Below are 20,520 nucleotides of genomic sequence, written 5' to 3'. Positions count from 1 at the left end.
CTATACGTCGCATAGTCCATTATGATATATGAACTGAATGAAAGTTTTGCTGCCAAATTTGCAAATTATAAACTGAACTGTAACTTTTGTAGGGAGTACCCATTGCCCCAAAAAGGGGGAAATGGACCTGTTCGACGGACGAGGATATTTATCAACAGATTATGATCTCTAACCACAGGGTGTACCATTTAAAACGCAACCCAACAACAGCCAAGTTCTGCTGTACAGAAATGAAATCAGACGCACCCAGTCTTGTGTTTTACGAGCGAAGAGGTTTATGTTTGTATTAATTAGAATCTCTTTCTAAATAGAACACCCTGTATATGGGAATATAAACGTAGGACATAGGTTATCGAACTTAAGGACATTACAACAAATATCGATACATCGAATCTCTGACGTGAGCAGTAACAAATCTTATTCGTATTAACTAGATTTATATATTTTTTTTAAAATAAAACTGCTGTCTCTCCCAATGTTTTTCGTGGTATTACTTGTTACTGATACAAGTCCTCCTCGCTTTTAATAATCCTCGTGACTTAACGCGAGTAGCTTATGGATCGTCTTTGAATATCCCACGATATAAAAATTAACGAAACTGTAATGCTGCTGCTATTGTTAAATGCTGCTCGTATCTCATCTCATCAACATGGAAGATTAAAGGCATCACTGGATCACAACACGATAAGCAGCTTAGAAGCGTCTCATTTTTAGTGCCGGCCTACCCTGAGGTGGATTATCATGCTCCGAAAACCTTTTACTATTAATTAACAACTTTTTGTTTCTCCGTCACTAACCTCATTATAACTTACACTGTAAACCCCCCCCCTCCCCCCCGAACTGAAATTCTGCCAGCGACTAACCGACGTAGGTAGTTTTTGTTATAAAATTAATTCCCCGTTTTACAAGAGTAGTTCTCTGACGTTAAAAACACTTCAGAACCTACGCTTGTATCTCGAGTTATATTCTTTGTGACAGGGTCGATTCTGTGTGAGTCAGGTTTAAGTTTTGGCGTTAATAATACACTGGATCACAAACGTAATAGAAAGTAAGATTTGGACATGAAGATGGCTGTCTCCTGAACTGTTCCGTCGTGTAATCTAGTACGAGTTTACCGACGTTTCGGTTGGCGTTTACTGCCTCTATCATGAGGGCGGATTTGTTGATTAGCTGGGCGGCTATAAGATTTTCTGTAATAATTTTGCTCGTGTGTGAAAGCTGTATCTGTTTTGGCATTGTAGGATCGTAATTAATTTTAGCATCACGTAATTTTGTGTTCGTGTAGATTGTTAATACTCATTAAATACAACTAAGAAGTTCGTCCATTTAACTCAGCTGCTGTTATTTAAGGTCTGAAACGTGTGTTTATTCCCGGACCGTAAGCTGCATCACAGCTTCGTTGATTCAAGCTTCCGATAAAAGCAAATGTAAGCCACAACTTTAGCACTTCGCATAACAGCACACAGTGTTTCTCAACCGGAGGTCCGTAACCTAATTAAAGCTAGCTCGCGAAGTACTTAAGGACTTTATCACAGCTTTCACTGCGACGAAGTATAGTGAATTTTTCTCGGGATACCAGCGGTGTAAGGTGGCTTAATGAAGAAAACACAAACGTTTCGAGAACCTTCTTCGTCCTCGTCGTCAGGGTACTCAATTTCAGAAGAATTCATTATATTATTTTGCAAGTACACTTAAGTGGTAGACCAACTGTCAGATGCAATTGTTATTAACAAACCGGGCATTTCTATTCAGCGCCCTACGTGTTTCGACCCTTGTGAGTTATCCTCAGAAGATTTCTTTAGCTATTGAGTTCACATGCGTTTGTTAAAATATTTGCATTTTTTGTATCGAACTGCGTAGAACATTTATGCATTAAAATTCCCTGTCCAATTCAGCGTCATTATTTGGCTTTTAAGCTCTTATATATAAGTCTATTTTCTGACTTGTGTCTGGAGCTACGTTTTTAATTTCATCTTTCCCTTTTAACTGCTGAAAACACTTTGTGTTGGACGTAATTAAGTTTCTTTGCAGGTCTTGCCACTGTAGGTAGTTTACTCTCCGTTCCAAAGAATCTCATAACTAAAAATTATTTTGTATTTGTCTTAATGCTTGGTACCTGGAACATTAGGAGCCTCTATAGGGCTGGGGCACTGAAATCAGTGTGTAGGGAATTAGGGAATTATAAGTTAGACTTAGTGGCAGTGCAGGAAGTGCGATGGGAGGGGGAGGGCACGATCCCAGTGGACAATTTTACATTTTTCTATGGAAAGGGGAATGACAATCATCAGCTAGGGACGGGTTTTTTTGTTCATAGCAGAATTAGGGCAGCAGTTAAGAGAGTAGAATTTGTTAGTGACAGGTTGTCTTACGTAATTTTGGAAGGACGTTGGTGCGACATCATTGTCCTTAATGTTCATGCCCCAACTGAAGACAAAAGCGATGATATCAAGGATAGCTTTTATGAAGAATTGGAATCAGTATTTGATACATTTGGCAAGTATCACATGAAAATTCTGCTAGGAGATTTCAATGCAAAAATTGGGAGGGAGGATGTCTTCAAACCCACAATAGGCAGCGAGAGTCTCCATGCACTTAGTAATGATAATGGCGTCAGAGCAGTGACCTTCGCTACGTCAAAAGATTTAATTGTAAAAAGTACAAAATTTCCACACCGTGATGTTCATAAATACACTTGGACTTCCCCAGATGGCAGAACACACAATCAAATAGATCATGTTTTAGTAGATAAGAGAAGGCAGACAAATGTAATTGATGTGAGATCATTCAGAGGAGCAGATTGCGACACTGATCATTATCTGGTGGTAGCAAAAGTGAGGGAGCGGCTTTCAGTAAGTAGACGAACTAAACAAAATTCTGACACAGAAAGATTTGATTTGAAAAAATTAAGTGAGGGAGAGGCAAAGGAACAATATCAAGTTGAAATTTCGAATAGGTTTCAAATTTTAGAGACAAATGAGGATAATGAAAGTGTGGACATCAACAGGGAGTGGGAAAATGTCAGAAACTGCATCAAAATTTCAGCAAAAGAGAAACTAGGATACTACAGGAGAAAGCAAAATAAACCGTGGTTTGATGAAGAATGTTCAAAATTAATAGATCGAAGGAAGCAAACAAAATTTCAATGGTTGCAGAACCCAAACAAAACAAATGCAGATAATCTATGTAACGTGAGACGTGAGGCTAGTAGAACCTTTAGGACTAAGAAAAGGGAATACCTGAAGGGCAAAATTGCTGAACTTGAGACAAATAATAAGGAAAAAAACATCAGAGACCTGTACAGAGGCATTAATAACTTTAAGAAAGGATATCAACCCCAGACTAATTTGGTAAAGGATGATAGTGGCAATTTGCTTGCAGATCCAATAAAAATTGTGAATAGGTGGAAAAATTTCTTTAGCGAGCTCTTAAATGTTCATAATACTGGTGATATTAGACAGATTAAAATGCATACAGCTGAACTGTTGGTGCCAGAACCTAGCTTAGATGAAGTGGAACTAGCCATTGGGAAGTTGAAAAGTTATAAATCTCCAGGAATTGATCAGATTCCGGCCGAATTAATTAAAGCAGGTGGCAAAGGGTTGCATATGAGGATCCATAAGCTTATTCAGTTAATTTGGGATAAGGAAGAGATGCCACATCAATGGAAGGAATCCATAATTATTCCTATTTATAAGAAGGGGGACAAGACTGAGTGTGGTAATTACCGAGGAATATCGCTGCTATCAACCTCATACAAAATTCTATCCAACATTCTTTTGGCAAGATTAACCCCATATGCGAATGAAACTATTGGGGATCATCAGTGTGGGTTCAGACGAAACAGATCAACGATTGATCAGATCTTTTGCATTCGTCAGATACTAGAGAAAAAATGGGAGTTCGGTGGGACTGTACATCAGTTATTTATAGATTTCAAAAAAGCCTATGACTCTGTGAAGAGAGAAGTGCTATATAATATTCTTATTGAATTTGGTATACCAAAGAAGCTAGTGGGTCTAATAAAAATGTGCTTAAATGAAACCTGCAGCAAAATTCGAGTAGGTAAATATGTATCTGAGACATTCCTCATCAAGAACGGTCTAAAACAAGGAGATGCTTTGTCTCCCTTGCTCTTTAACTTTGCGCTAGAATACGCCATCAGGAAGGTCCAAGGTAGGCAGGAGGGTTTGCAATTGAACGGGACACATCAGCTATTGGCATATGCTGATGATGTTAATTTATTGGGGGACGATATAAATACAATAAAGAGGAACGCAGAAGTTTTACTAGAGGCTGGTAGACAAGTGGGGCTGGAAGTAAATTCAGAAAAAACTAAGTACATGTTAGTATCTCGTCATCAGAAGACAGGCGGGCAAAATTATCTTAGGGTAGCTAATAAATCCTTTGAAAGGGTTACAAAGTTCAAATATTTGGGAACAACAATAACAAATCAAAATGATACTTGTGAGGAAGTTAGGAGGAGACTAAATTCCGGAAATGCTTGCTACTTCTCAGTCCAAAATATTTTGTCTTCCCGTCTGATTTCTAAGAACCTGAAAATTAAAGTATACAAAACAATAATCTTGCCTGTTGTTTTGTATGGGTGCGAAACATGGTCTCTCACTCAGAGGGAGGAACACAGATTGCAGGTGTTTGAGAATCGGGTGTTGAGGAGGATATTTGGGCCTAAGAGGGAAGACGATGGGGCGTGGAGAAAACTGCACAATGACGAGCTTAAAAATCTGTACTGCTCCCCCAGTATTGTGAGGGTGATTAAGTCGAGAAGAGTGAGATGGGCGGGACATGTAGCGCGCATGGATGGGACAAGAGGTGTGCACCGGGTACTGGTTGGGAAACCTGAAGGGAAGAGACCGCTGGGGAGACCTAGACGTAGATGGGAGGATAATCTCAGGCGGGATCTATCCGAGATAGGAGTTGAAGGAAACTGGATTTTGTTGGCCCAGGACAGGGTCCGGTGGAGGGCTTTGGTTAATTCGGTGATGAACCTTCGGGTTCGGTAAGCCATCTAGTTAGTTAGTTAGTTCTTAATGCTGGATGACTTGTACTCCGAAGGCTTTCGGTTCCAAACTCTACTCACTTCTCCACGGCTTTTATCAGTCTATAATATCCCTGAAACAGGCCACTGTACTTTCCTTCCAGATCCTTACCTTCTCACCATCCGCGTCAGTAGATTCTTTATAAAGTCCGTGCAACAGCTGCTGATGTCTCATGACTAGATAGAGCTGTGCCTTGTGCCCTTCATGCATCAGTCTGTCCGTATCTGTGAAGCCATCCCGTAGGGACTGCTCTGAACAGTGGATGTTCTGCTTTAACGCCACGGAAAATTTTATTTAAATGCATCCCGCTGAAGGAAGACTCGAAGATGTGTTTAATATGGAGACGTCGTCTTGTTAGAACTGCCAGTCCCTTTATGTAGGCAGCACTGCAGTGTATGTCGTGACCGGATGGTTTGTTTATCAGGTAGTGAAGAAATTTCGCCGTCTTTTATGGAACTTGGAAGGTTCAAGTCGGCCGCTACGTAATTCAAACACTTCTGCCTCCCTTTGGTATCATCTGAAGAATCTCCATTTTAGCATCAAATGTTTACGGTACCCGTGCAACATCGAACTGAAACTAAAATGTTCGGTGTTAATGGAAACCTAACCTTTGTAACTTGCATTTTATAAACGGGAATGATTACAGAGTTAGTTATTACGTTTCTTAGAACGTCCGTTACTTAATTAACTTGTATTCTGTCTGCGTAGCTCTGACTGATTACTCCTGAGACATCTACAAAGCTGAGCCAGTAAGAGAGAGGTAATTAGGTGGTTCAGCTAAAAGTTATTCAGTCGCCAGAGGTAATGTAAAAGCTTAGCACGATCTCGTGAATGTGATTTTGACGTAAAGTTAAGCCTACACACATTTTGCAGGAATTATTACTTCTCAGTAGGATAACCACATTGACGGCGATAAGATGGTTACGTAACGTAGCACGTTTCGGACAGACGAGGAACTTTTATAAATTTTGGTTCGAAACTTTGCAGGAAAGAATGCACCGGGAAGACCTAATCGTAGATGGAAGGATATTAGTAGATTTGATCTTAAAGAGATGGGGCTGTTGTGAAAAGGTCATGAACATTCAGGTTCCATAAATGGAGGGAAATTTTTTATGCCTGAGCGTCGTGTTAGCTTCATGGCATTGGTCAGTTATTATTTTATATATATATAGGCCTGGTTCCTGTACAGGGTGAGGCAATTAGGATGTGATTTTATGGTATGCGCTTATTGTAGGTTGGAATGTCTGATGCTTCACTAGTCTTTGCTCTGTTATCATTGAGGATGCAGACTTCACTTTTCTCACCGTGGCTTCCCGCTACATTTAACAATTATTATATTATATTATTTTTAATTAATGTACCGTGGTCTCTGTTTTAGAAAAGCGCATTAAATATTGAGTCGTTCATTTTTACTATTGTTTTAAAAACTTTTTTTTTTAGCGTCGTACTACACAAAGACACAATTTTAGTTGGGGTTACAGAATAATTGCATTTGGTGCAACGCAGTTACGTGTTAGCTTTAATTGAATTCAGGGGCAGAAAGGAATACATTGGTATTGTGGCAGGTAGAACGGACCGTGCTTGAATACGGTGCCTTTACATACCGAAATTGTTTAGCTGTCCTTTGACCTGAAGGCATAATAGCGCGTTGAACGTTTTGGGGTTGATCGCTTCGAACAGCTGACTGACAGCTGGGAAAATGGGAGCCCGGAACTTTACAGCTGTCACTCCGGTCTCCTGAGCCTCACACCCAAACACCCTCTTGTTCCATGAGGAACAACTGTGCATTGCAGGTTGTCTGAGGAGATGCTGTGTTCATTTGAGGAATTATGATCTCGACTAAATTTGCAACTGCTTTAGTAAATAGCCATGGATTTGTAAGGACTTTACAGGAACAGATTGTGTTAAGTCAGACTCTGTCATATTTTGTTTTGTTCACGATATAAGCTGTTACTAGGTTATGGAGTCAGGGAGATTAAGATTTGCGAGACATGTAACACGTGTAGAAGAGATAATAAATATATATGCCTACAGTAGTTTAGTTGCAAAGCCTGAGTAGACCATTTCAGATATTTTAATTTAATCGTATTTAAATGTTATTAAGTTTAAATGTAACGAAAATTGTTGCCGACTGTCTGCAGGGTACGTAGCTTTGAAGAAATGGGTTTTCAGCCCCAACAAAGCACCCCACTGAAGCACCTTTCTACTCCTGTTTGTGTAAAATCTTGTTCTCCGCAAGACATTGCTTGTAAATCCCAAGTTTAAATTTGATTTACTGTCGACTCGCGTTCTTCTGCTTGGCTCTGGGCCTCGGGGGATTACATTGCCTGGCGCTGCGTGGGGCGAAGTGTTGAGAATCGAAAGAAGAAGGGGATTTAGGCCCGTGTTTTTTTTTTTTTTTTGTTGTTGTTGAACGTACGTTCCGTGACAGATTGCCTCGAAGTTGGTAGGAACCTGTAGGCTTCAGATCTGTTAGAAACACGGGGGTAACTATATATATATACTGACTTATTAAACATTCACTAACCGTACGTCTTGCCCAAACATGCTTCGTGTGTTTATCAGAGTAAACATCGATCACTTCCTTAAACAGCGTTAACTAACGGATCTTTTGAGGTACGAATTGAATTTCAATTTCTTATTTAGAGGAGCTTCGTGTTTCAAAGTGTTGATCTTTTGGGCTAATCAGACGCGTTTAGATTGATTTTGTGTTGTGGGTTGGAAACAAAGTTGCAAGGAAGTGGTTTCAGTGATGGTGTCCAGTTTTATCGCCGAGACATTCGGTTGTTTCTAGAATGATTATTACCGTAAATATTAACACTAGGGCTGAGACATGTGGTCGTAACGTTACATTTCAGGACGAGAGGTACTTGGTTCAGGTGTCAGTCGGGTTACTGGCTATCCTAAATTAATTTTTTCGATGTTTTCCTCAGTCAGTTCAGACAGTTACCGCGGCAGCACTTTGAATTTAATTATAATCGCGTCCTTCTAAACTGCCACTTACTGAGCGTTCAGGATTACATTTCTTCAACTCTACATAACTTGTGCAGTTGAAACGGCGTCTTTAAAAACTTTTTATTGCGGGCATTGAAGTAAGATGTCGCTTGTATCGTAAGAGTATTCGGGAATTCCATTCGGGTTTTCGGAGATTTTCGCCAAAACGAGATTCGAACCGAGTGGCACCGTGCGTGTATAGTTTTGAACCCTTGATGTAACCTGCTAAGTGGATCGGTTTCTGCTGTGGTGACACGGATGTCCGGCTGGACCATGTGAAGCATAAATCGTGCTTCCGTGCCGACTTGCGGGATCAGTCATAATGCAGACACAAGCTACGTAACTCATTGAGGGTCTGTTCCAGGAGAGGACTGTCGTGCTTGATGAACGCCTGGTTCTGGAGATAATTCATGATGTGTGTTGTGAATTCCTCGTGTTTTGTGCCCGTAAGTCGTCTCCCTGATTTCGTGAATAGGATCAGTGGATTTCAGTTCAGTTTTCGTACACAGAAGATCGAAATAATTTCATTGTTTTAAGTTCAATTTCTTTACGATATATTCATCAAGTTAGGTCCTCATGTGCGAGTGGCCCGTTGGTAGTTTCATCCACGGAGATGACCTGTGTGTGTGGTTAAGAGTCGAGCAAACCTAATGCCTTGTGGATCGACTGCACTTGACGGCCGAAACGTCCAACTCAACGAACGTGTGTGTGTGTGCTGACACTGGCACAGTACATTTTATTCCAGTACAATAGAATAAAAGACGAATTCTACGTAATTATGAAGTGCCACGCGTAATAGTCTCCAGGTGCACACTTAATTAAACTTAGGTTTTTAATTAAATTTCTGTTTTGCAAGTAATTGTAGTCAGAGGATTCAACAACACGTGCAACAGTTGTTCTGAACTTTGGGTCCCATACATACTTAAATTATCATCACATGAGTATTCTCTTACGGAGTACGCCGATTACCAGTGTCTCAGTTACTTCGCGACATCTTCGCGTTGTTTGATTTAATAGTGTATTTACACTTGAACATTTGCATTTCAGAAGCTCGCTTGTTTCAAGTTAAGTGTGTTGGTTGTGTATTTCGCTGCGATGCAAAACACTTTACCAGTTCCTCGCATTTATGATTGTTGATGTTTTAATTTAAATTTGATTAGAAGTTGAGATGCAGTCGGCAAAATTATTTGAAAAGCTTCTCGCATTGCTTGTTCCGTGGCGCTGCGCTGAGAGATTATTTATTTCCTTTTCTCCTGCTTCGTCTTCACTTTCTTGCTTCATTCCAGATGTTTGTGACGCTCGTATTAAAGCACGCACGCACACAGCAAAACATTTATTTATACACTTTGTGTGAAATGTTCGTTTTACGTAAGATCTTTACAATACATTGAATATTTAAAGGTACATCCGGTCTGTCCAGTGTAGTAAGCCTGATGAAATAGTCACAGTTTAATTTTTATATTAAAATTTGCGTTATTACCAAGTAAATCGACCCTTAGACAGTGTATTTTATTTATTGTAAAATAGTAAATGCTTGCAAGGCCACTTTAATATTGTAGTTTCGCTGTAATTATGTTTTTATTAACAATTTTTTAAAAAAGATACGATTTTAATCGTTAATCCGATGTGGTCTTCGTATTCTCAGAAAGTATTTCGTGTTCTGTTCCTACTTTCTGCATTTTTCTGTATAAATTTAATTTATAAGATGTAATTCAGTCGATTGCAGGCAGTAGGTCGATTGTCAGATGAAGGGCAGTTTTATAAGGAACTAATGTCGTCCTTTCTCTTATGAATTCCTTGTTTAGTTAATAACACCACATCGCTTGCGGGTTTCAAAAGAGTAAAATGTGACCTTTGCTTCATTATTACCTACACTGGACGACGTCAGAAAAAGAATGAAAGGGAGTATTTAATAACACATCAGCGAAGAACTTTTCTTTTCGATGTTGCGTTCAGATTCATGACATGATTAATTTTGGCGGGACTGTTGCTTTTATCGGTTTGCTGAAAGGACGCGAAACAGGTCAGACTGGCAGTCTATTGTGTAGGAAAGTAATGAAATTCTAAATGTACTCTCTTTCTGATTGTGAATCTGCTGTATCCGTGTGATCGATAGTGGGTGGATCATGGTATCTGCTCAGTTCCGTTTCTGACGTCTCGGGTCGAAATAACGAGGCGGATGATCGCTTTTGGTATAAGGGAAAGATTACGAGGGCTTTTGATAAGAGTCCGTCTTGATTTCCTCAGCGGTCAGGAAAGACTGCAAAATATCTTTCTTGAACATTTCGAATTTTTATCTAATACTCGCGTGGGTGTAGGAAGTGATCTGTCAAGTCCACACTTTTGTCTCTCTGAACTGTGATGGATTTGTGGGATTTGGTATTTTCACAGGCGCTGTGTGGTTTTCGGGTGTGTGATTACGAGCCTGTCGCTGGGCGTGCTGGCCGCGGACAACGCCACGGAGGCCGACAGCGAGCTGACGCTGGAGCCGTCGATTACTCCCGGTGGATGGCACGTCGCCAGCGAGTGTACCTGCTACAACAGCACGGAGTCGGAGCCCGAGTGTCGCTGCAGAGGACCTGCGTTCACGGAGATCCCGGCGAACATTTCCTCGTTCATGCGACGCCTGTGAGTGCTGATTTCCAGTTCTGTCATTAAAACCGGGTCCACACCTGTGCATTCTGACGGACGTCCACACACGCGGCATTGGCTTTACGGTATGGCACAGTGCACGAGTGTGAACCCAGAGTCGGAATCTTGAATCTTAGCGAATCTTAAGGACACAAAGAGAAGCCGATTGAATCCCTGGCTATTATATTCTGGTCCATATCCCTGTGTTGCATTCAGGCTATTGATATAATTCATCCCTTTGAGATGACAGTAGTCAGTCTCCTTCGTACTGAATATCGCGTTCAGTAGCACGACCTTTACTTCAGAAGTTCTTCGACCGAGTTTTGTCGTGGTCTCCCGGACTACGTTAATAAGTTTCTAAGAAGTTACTTTATAATTAGCCAGTGGGATCGACGTGTTCCTGGGTAGTGGTGGAATCCCCAGGTATCATCACCTTAACAAATCGTTTCAAAGTACAGGGATCTTAAGATGGCTGTCTTCTGGGTTGTAACGTCTTGCACTCTGGCAGAAGTTTGCCGACGTTTCAGAGGTCCTTGCTGCTTCCACCATCAGACTACACGCCGCGAGAACCTCAAATCGTACAAGAATCTTGGTTGAGTCTTTTTTTGTTGACATGAAAACGTTGTCCCAGTATAAAACTGAATCCAGTTGTGGAAGTTGCTCACCTGTTCAGTTACGTGACGCAACGCGAGCCAAGTTACCAGTGTTTCCAACTGCTGCACAGAAGAACCAGTCGGGTTATTTCATTTTTATACAGTTGCTATACGTGGGCCCAGTAGAGGACACATAGCATAAATTTTGAGGTGTGCTAATTGGGTCCCACTACCACATTTCAGTGTAATTATATCAGTACTAATTAATTAAATAATTGGCCTAAGGCAAGAATATAGTTAAGTTGGTAATCATATTCCTGGAAAACAGACAATTTTGTAGGAGTGTAACAGGATTCGACTTGGTAAACACAGGGTGCTCACGAGACAAACTGTGATGGTATTTTATGTCGCTGGAAGTCCGATTAATAATACTTGCCAGACAACTTACTTTAAAGTAAGATAACTTTACACTTCTGTGGCACTTTGTTTCCAAACGGGCTGCGTTGTGGGAGTTTTATTTCCCATATTATATTACGCATTACACCAGACGCCATTAAAGAATCGCTGGTTTCCTGGGGGTAGAGCGATTATGACGTGAATCTGACACCTGTATCTCGTGCCTAGGCAAAGAATACATGGAGTTATACCTCCACTCCCCATAGACATTCATATCGTCCTGCTTAATGAAATAATTGGACAAATTTAACTTTGCCTAGTCACGTGTACAAATCGTGTTATACGTAAACTGACCGCTTTGTCTGTTCCATTTACGAGGACATTCGCTTGATCGGGTACCAGCATCGTCGATTTGAATACACTTCCGAAATTGAATCACTTCGCGGATAATAAACCTTGTTCCGGAAAGCTGAATGAAGTCCATTAGCCGGCGTACGGAGTGCTTTGCCCCGCGGTACCTCGTTGAGCCTGAATGCGCTGTTCCTTTGTCACGTGACGTCAGGTGGGAAGTAACTGGAACAAATATCAAATTTTGTTACGACAAACTTGAGGGTGGAACTGAGAAACATCGCGATCGTGCAGAAATTCAAGTCACGTGCGCGGAATTGTTGTAGGCCTGTGTTAGGGACTCGGGCTTAAGGTATAAAAGTAACATCCGATGGGCCTCGATCGTCCTCAGTCACGGAAAATGCCTCCACCCCGTCTTCCTATCCCTAGGGCTGAAATAACCCTAGAAACAGAGACTCTGTCTGGCGCTGTCAGCTGTCTCGACAGCAGACAAATGAGTGTCGCACGCCGTAATCCGGGCCCCTTGTTCTTCTCACGTTTCAGGACGGTGTCCGATGCAGGGATTGAAGTTCTGAAGGCAACGGCGCTTCGACCGTATCGAACTTTCCTCAAGGACGTGTAAGTACCTGCACTTAGATCTTCCAACACACTCCAGAACTTTACCAATACCAACATGGCGGACGATCAAAAAGCAACGGACTTTGCTCCGTCAGCGCAATAATGGCATAAGACGCAATAGTTATCTTGGGTAACATTAATTCAAGAATGGACTAGGACGCAGTAAGCCAGAATTACGTTAGTGCAACAACTGTGTGTGTCTGTCAGGCTGTCGGCATGGAAATTTGTTTTGAACTTGGTGCGATATGAGTGCGCTGGATAGGGGAGCCCCCTTACGGGGAAGGGGGGGCACCAGAGAGCGACGGCATTGAAGTTCTGCGGAGGGATAGATCCCCAGTATGGGAGCAGATCTCCTCTGGGTAGGGTTAGGTTAGGTTACTTGTTTTGGATACAATATTTTTGGTTGTTCTAACGCTGTTAGCCATTCTCACATGGTCAACAATGTTAGCCACTCAGAAATGGCTGATAATGTTAGCCATGCAAATCGCTGTTAGATATTCCTGTAAGCCACTACAACGTGGTTAACATTGTCACAGATTTTAAATGGCTGACAGTCGTAGCCTTATGAAAGCGTCGAACACTTCTGGAGTTATTGAAACGCCTTACAGTGTCTGCCAGGTCGGAATATCTGCGTTGCGCGTGGCCGTAAGTGTTCATTTGAGAACACAAATAAGTTCTCTGATTGTAATAGAAGTTTTTTAGTTAATGTGTGTATTCGGAATGAGCAATTACGACTTTGTTCTGTGTTTGTATCTTTTGCCATCAAAGGTATACGTAATATAAATGAACTCTGATAAAATTTCTTAAGACGTTTCAGTGGAAACTGAAATGTTACGCGGTGAGACAAAATGAGTGAGTGAGTGAGTGGGTTCGTAAGAATAAAGTGAGCGCTCAGAGAGGAATTGGGTCTCTCTTTACTTTTGTGCCGGCTTTTGAAATATGTGAAGAAGCGAAGTTAATTAATGCTGACCTCATTTAGTTCACAGACACGTGACACTTAACAACAGTTAATTACGTTTCGTGCATTGTCGCAGAGAAACTTCTTCTTCTTCTTCTTCTTCAGAGTTTTATCTTTGTTTGCTTACAGGGAGTTTCCGTGTTAATGTTCACCACGGAATTCGTGTGTGTATGTACGCATACATAAATACATCAATATATATTTTAAGCTCAGGAGATAGGAGTTGAAGGAGACTGGATTTTGTTGGCCCAGGACAGGGTCCGGTGGAGGGCTTTGGTTAATTCGGTGATGAACCTTCGGGTTCCGTAAGCCATCTGGTTGGTTGGGTCCACTATTTGGGAAGCCTGAGGGGAAGAGACCTCTGGGGAGACCTAGACGTAGATGGGAGGATAATCTATGGGAGATAGGAGTTGAAGGAGACTGGATTTTGTTGGCCCAGGACAGGGTCCGGTGGATGGCTTTGGTTAGTTCGGTGATGAACCTTCGGGTTCGATAAACCATCTAGTTAGTTAGTTAGTTAGTTATATATTTTAAGAGTTTAGGGACAAAACATGAGGCAATGAAAAACGCCATGATGTACGCACACTTATGCCATTTTTGTTCTGAAAAGCTACTTTAACAAAGCAGTTCCTCATAAATTCCGTTATTGACGAAAGTGGTCGAAAATTATCGAAATCGGGACACAATTATTTCAACATTTTATGCGATTTTAATGCATCCAGTGGGAAATTACACGTCCGCTGATCCTAGCGCTTATACCCATTATCTTGTCCATAAACTGACATTGATGTAGCCGTAAACGACGCTGTGTGAATGACGTGTCTCTTTTACAGGACGCTGATGAACGTAAAATTTTTACGGTTCATTGAGGCCGGAGCTTTCAACGACATGAAACATCTCCGAACCATGTGAGTAAGACAGTCATTTCATTTTGAAGTCTGGCGTCGCATTGATTTATTTCATGTTATCGGGTGTATATTATTAAAATGGCACGTAAAATCACGTCGTACGCGAATGGTGACAGATAATTACGCTGGTAGTCGCAGTCTGATGGTTGGCACTACTTCCTGTTGTTCGAGAAGTTTTTTTTTCCAGTTGCTCCAGGCAAATATCGAGATGGTCTCTTAAATTAGGCCACTACCGCTTCCATTTAGTACAATTCAGTCATATAATTTGACGTAATATGATTTCAGTTACTGATAGCGTTGTTAAATAAATAACTGGATTATTGTACAGATTTAATGTAGGGCTAGCCGACTCTTAAACACGATTAATTATTGGTGTTTGATTTATTTAAATTTGTAATATTGGTTTTCTCTTACTGAAACACTGTATAATAAAATCACTCATGATTGATTGCTAGTAATATAAACATAACTAGACCTCGGTACTGTTCAAACGAACAGGCACATAGTGCTTTTAAGTCTGTGAAAATTAAACGTAAAGTGAGTCACATGTGAACAAGGCAGTTTTCAATTATTCATGGCTTAACTTTAAGGATCTATACGAGTGTTATGACCATGCAATAAATGTGTTTAATGATGACATAAAGTGAGCAACTTTCTCGTTTATAACAGTCTTCGCCGATGAATGTAACGTCTGTAGCTAACCAAAGCGAAATATGAAATAAGTTGGCAATATGCGAGCCACATAACAAATCCTCGCGTTTCATCGCCATCGCGTGGTCTTCTGTTATTTTCTAAGGTTGGCAATTCTTTCCGTCTTGGCTTTCACGCTGATACGTTGCAGTCTTTATGCAACGTTTATTACTTTGACTTTAATCCTTTAAAGCCGATTTTTAACTGTATGTACCACCTGCTGGTTTTTGTATAAAAGTAAACAGCGATTATTTCCTTAAACAGCGTTAACGAGTTGATCTTTGTAATGGTGAAGTGAAGTGTTTTCTTCGCGGTACGGACTGGATTCTTAAATATTATTTAGACGAGCGTAGGCTTCAAAGGGTTAACCAGTTGATTTTCGTAATGGTGAAGGGTTGTGTTTTCTTCGCGGTACGGACTGAATTCTTAAATAATATTTATACCTTCGACTTCAACGGGTTAAACTGATAGTTGCAGTCTATGTATCTCGCCGGAATTAATGATTTATAGTTCAATTGTTTCAGTATTCATCACGAATTTTAACTGCATGGATCAGATTCTTTTATTTTAAAAGCTAACAGTCGCTCAGTTCACTCTTATCCGTCCTTAACGACTCGGCTGTCTTTGGATTGTGTTTCTATGGGATACTTTGGCGTAGATCTGCGAATCTATGCGTTCTTAAATACAAGTTTAGAAGTCCACGCGTATCGTTAACAATTCTGGCGTCTTTGTAAGAATTTGACCTCGATGTAGGTAACTATAGTAACCATGGTAACGAAGGTAGCCGGTGTAACTTCGGCTGGCAGAAACCGTGCAGGTCTTCATATTAAGTGCCTGCTGTCGTCTTCCTATTTTATCGCAAATTTCAGCGAAATACGGAGATATCGAATTTCATGAAAATTGGTCCAGTCGTTGATGCGTACATACGGACAGAAATGAAAGCTCACAGAATGACTTCGAAGCGTCATCGTCATCGGTTTGTAGAAAATCAAACGCCGTGGTAACCGAGTTATACATTTAAAATCAGTGCGTTGCAGTTTCTATGCACGTACCTTGCCTAGCAGGAGAGCCTTTGTGCGCGGCGTCAGACGTCAATTTGTGTAAACTTCGTCAGTCCTTAAACTGTTTACTCAGGAAGAGCAAGTCTCCATTTATATAACGAACCAGACCCAATCCGTCTCGCTACACGAATTTGCTGTAGATCTTATCGGATGGTATTTACGCTTCACACATTAAAAAGAACTATTTTTTTTTGTCCTCTGAAGGGAATTTGCTTTTATCCGCGTCTACCCTCGTCATCTTCCGGCTCATTCCCTCCTGCAGAATCTCAATTGTGAATCCCTCGGCATTTAGCAAACTCCTCTGTAGGGGGGGGGATGGAACATTCACTGGACAGAGAAACACGAAAGTGTACGTGTTCTTGCGTTCGAACGCCGTACATGTCCCATATGCAGCGTTCGTGTGATATTGCCGTAGTTAGTCTGAGATGCAGACGTGAACTTTACGTTTAAGATAAGCTACAGCTTACCCTAGAGTTTACAGCGGGGTTATTTTGTATAAATGCAAGCAAACTGCCTTATCTCCCGGTTAATTCCTTCTAATGTTCTATTTCTTACCCCTTTTCAGGTCCCTTAGCCATTGCTTCATTCTCCTCGTGTTTGAATGTTTCAGAGAAATACGAAAATCATTATCAAGGATTCAGAGGTGTTTGCGCGTGCACGAAGCATATTATGTAATATTTAAATATTCGGGTCCATACCTCAAAGAGAACGCAGTGCGTATCCATGACATCGATGAATTCGTTGATGCTGTTAAGGAAATTATGGCTGTTTATTATGAGAATCGTACGAACTTTCTAAATGCGTTGTGCAAAGTTCATAGTTGCTCAAGGTCAAAGCATATGAGGGGGGGGGGGGGGGTAAGCTTCTAGTGAATATGTACATTAAATGAAGAATAGTCGCTCAGCTAATCAAAAATTAGTCAACTTTCACAGAACCCAAAAGTTAAATACTGTATTCACATGTACTAGCCAGATCTATCCAATCCACAACTTGTTTCTTTGTGATCCATTTTAATATTATCCTTCAGTGTACATTTAGGTCCTTCAAGTGATTTCTTTGCATACGCCACTGTCTTACAGGCGGAAGGAAAATAAATTGATATAATACGTAAACTTTGTAGCTTCGTGTGGAAATGCCAGCCGGTGGCCGCCCTCTGTATTCAACATTCATAAATGCGCCTCGTTTATTGGCAGACCGTAGTAAAACCCGGCACAGCGGGGCACCGGACTCTGCGGTTCATATTCGAGACAGTCGAACCGATATATCGATTATTTAACGAACGCCCACTGAATCAGAGGTAAAATAAATGTGTACTATGAAAGTTACATCGATACTTGTTTTGTTTTTTTCGACGATAGAGAGAGCGAGGGAGAGAGAGATTTAGACGCGAGCTGTAATAACAGAAAGGAGAACGGGGAAGCGCTTTATTTCCGAAATTGAATGCAACGAGAATGGAAGGTGATAGTGCAGTGGGTGACACTACATTTAACGGGGGAAATAGATACATTTTTGGTTATGAAGGTTCGCAGGAAATTCCCGTTCGTCCTGGTAAAGGTACGTAGAAGAGAAGTTGAACGGGGTCTTTGTTCATTCGATCGGATTTTTTTTTAATTTCGATGTTAATTTTGGTGAAATTTTGATGTTAGCACGAGGGGAGCTACTTTTGGACGGAATTTTCGTGGAAAAACTGGGAGGGCTGCATGAGAGGCGAACAGTGCAGATTACATTTAGGAATCCAGTCCGTACCGCAAAGAAAATACAGCCCTTCACCATTGCAAAGATCAACTGGTTAACCCTTTGAAGCCGAAGCTCGTCTAAATATTATATTTAAGAATTCGGCCCGTACCGCGAAGAAAACACAACTCTTCACCATTACAAAGATCAACTGGTTAACGCTGTTTAAGGAAATAATTGCTGTTTACAGTGAGAATCTTACGAAACTCGTAAATACAAAATGCAGATTTGCTGATTGTAGGTGGTACATATACTTACCACTGGGGTTTAAAGGATTAAAACTGGAACCTAGGTGTCCACTTGTTCGCGACGGACGCTGAACCGGGTAATATCACTGGATTTCTTCGTCCGTGCCATTAGCCTACTTTAAGATGGAAATCTCAATGGCTCTGCTTAAGTGACGCTGCCCCTCAGTTTCGTTTGGAGTATGAATAATTCAACAGACCACACTTTGCTCGCTGTGTAAAGGGACCATAATGTTTGTGGTCCGTATCGATTTGGAATGTGTGCTCCTAGTGCAAAACGGATGAGTCTTCATTGGAGCTTAGTTAGTTAGTTAGTTAGTTTGTTTGTTTGTTCCCAGTCATTGAACAGCGCTTTTAATAGGGCGAGTTTTGGGTGAGATGTGAAATAATTAATTGGAAAGAATGTGGAAGTAAGGGTTTGTGGCCTGTCATTTTCATGAGATGACTGAGGAAAACTACGAACGAGATTTGAAACCGGACCTCACCCTCCCCACGAACAGAAAACAGGAGTGCCAACCTCTCTGTCATTCAGAAGCTTAAACACTAAAATTCGGATACTGTGTTCGAGGGGAAATTCAAATGATGTTAAAATATGAGAATTTTGTGAACTTTCTTGGCTTTAAATAGGAATTTCTTGCGTTCTCTTGTGAGCATGATAACGAACCAGCGGGTTGAAATGAGTCGGGGAATTTTTGAGCGTTGCAGTGACCGTTGTCGTGACAAATTTCCGCGTGTAATGAGACCGGAAACGAATTGAAGGTGTCTTGAACAGAGAATAATTCTAATTATGTCAGATGTGTAACGTAAATCTATAAATTGTAATCACTAGAACTCTTTAAGAACGAAGAAACAGCTCTTTAAAAGGAAGCTATTTTTAAAGCATTCGTTAAAAATGACTATTCCGAAGTTTAAAAAACTTACCTTGAACACTTAAGAGATCAAATGGCTTCGGAAGTGAAAGGCACTGCTCCAACAATTATTGGTTTCATGTAAAGTACCTGACGATTGGATTTTCCTGGTCCAGGACACGGACCGGTGGAGGGCTTTGGTTAATTCGATGATGAACCTTCGGATTCCCTAAGCCATATAGTTAGTTATGTAAACTCCCTGAAACCATGTGACATCTGAGTCCACCCAGCGTCTTTATTCGCCTTCGTCACCCTTGTCTTTCCTCCGTACGTGATTCTCGGAACTTATCTTTTACCGTTCTGTCCTCCACGTCGTCAGTGTCATCACCGTCTCCACCTTGGCCTCTGACGTAGTAAGGATCTGAAATTCTGTCCACTCGTGGGTACGACTTTGCGATTTAATTTGTGTCGATCAATAAGGGCCATGATGAGCTGGGGATGCTTCTTTCACTTGGCATGCTTCTTTCCGTCTGATTAAGTTACGAAGAGCAGTTTCTTTGCCTCATGAAGTCCGATCTCTCTTGTGTACGCGTTTTCAAAGCTTGTCCCGGCCAGGTCTTCAGACATTTCTTCACTAATTTTATCTGTTACTGCCGTAATAAATGTTGTTATAATCTCAAAATATAATTTTCCGTGTCAGCAGGAAGATCCCATATCGTCGTAGAATTGTCGTAACTTCGCTCCTATCATCAGACCATTTCTGTATCTTATTTATTTATATATTCTTGACGGAGGGCGTTTGAAAACGGGGCGCTAAGGAGATTATGTGTGCTCTCAGAACGATCAATTTTTCCTGTTTCCTTCATGTGACAGACTGTTTCACACTCATACATCTCAATATAAATTGGGTATCGAATATCTACTACCTCGCAAAAATTTTGGAGTCTTTATTAGTGACAAGCGGTGTTGCACAGACCACAGAAGTTCGTACGAGCACCATGTTTATATTATGGATGATAGTAAATGAAAAAGTACAAGACTGGGTTGGCATCTAGGGCCATGATATTCATACAGAGATTCGTAGAAATCCGTCATTTGATTGAAAATTATTTAGACAAGGTGAGGCAGACGGATATTATGACACGAAAAATAAATAACTCGTTGTCTGTGACGAAATTAGGCTAACGAGGTCAGGGGAAAGTTATTATTATTCACATTCGTGACCCCTATTTGTGGAAAATTCCCTCTTGTGTACGAATAAAGGACTATTGAAAAGTTATTGACGTGACGGCAGTGTTTGCATCGCCGCCATGTTTTTACATACACAAACAAGATTGATGCAGAAGTTGTCTCTGGCAAAAGTTCTTCCAGGGTCACGTGTTCCGACACAATGGTTAGTTAGTTACCGCCATCAGAATGGAAAGTTTATATCGATTGTC

At 41.0% G+C, this 20,520-nt stretch overlaps 1 protein-coding gene across 2 annotated transcripts in view; it reads left to right on the top strand.

Moving 5' to 3' along the window:
• LOC110833841 (lutropin-choriogonadotropic hormone receptor) overlaps positions 1-20,520 on the top strand; it is a 137,309-nt gene that overhangs the window by 105,393 nt on the left and 11,396 nt on the right. Inside the window, exons 4-6 of one of the 2 annotated variants that reach the window (XM_087352754.1) lie at positions 10,443-10,679; positions 12,563-12,637; positions 14,429-14,503. In XM_087352754.1, the coding sequence (XP_087208880.1) occupies positions 10,443-10,679; positions 12,563-12,637; positions 14,429-14,503 (387 nt within the window). The remainder of the gene's footprint in view (positions 1-10,442; positions 10,680-12,562; positions 12,638-14,428; positions 14,504-20,520) is intronic. The other variant, XM_087352755.1, reaches the window with a different exon arrangement.

The sequence above is a fragment of the Zootermopsis nevadensis genome, unplaced genomic scaffold (genome assembly GCF_977971745.1).
Source record: "Zootermopsis nevadensis isolate Lab colony 2312 unplaced genomic scaffold, Znev_1.0 Znev_ptg000021l, whole genome shotgun sequence".
NCBI lineage: Eukaryota > Metazoa > Arthropoda > Insecta > Blattodea > Termopsidae > Zootermopsis > Zootermopsis nevadensis.
This window is presented reverse-complemented; position numbering and strand designations above follow the sequence as displayed.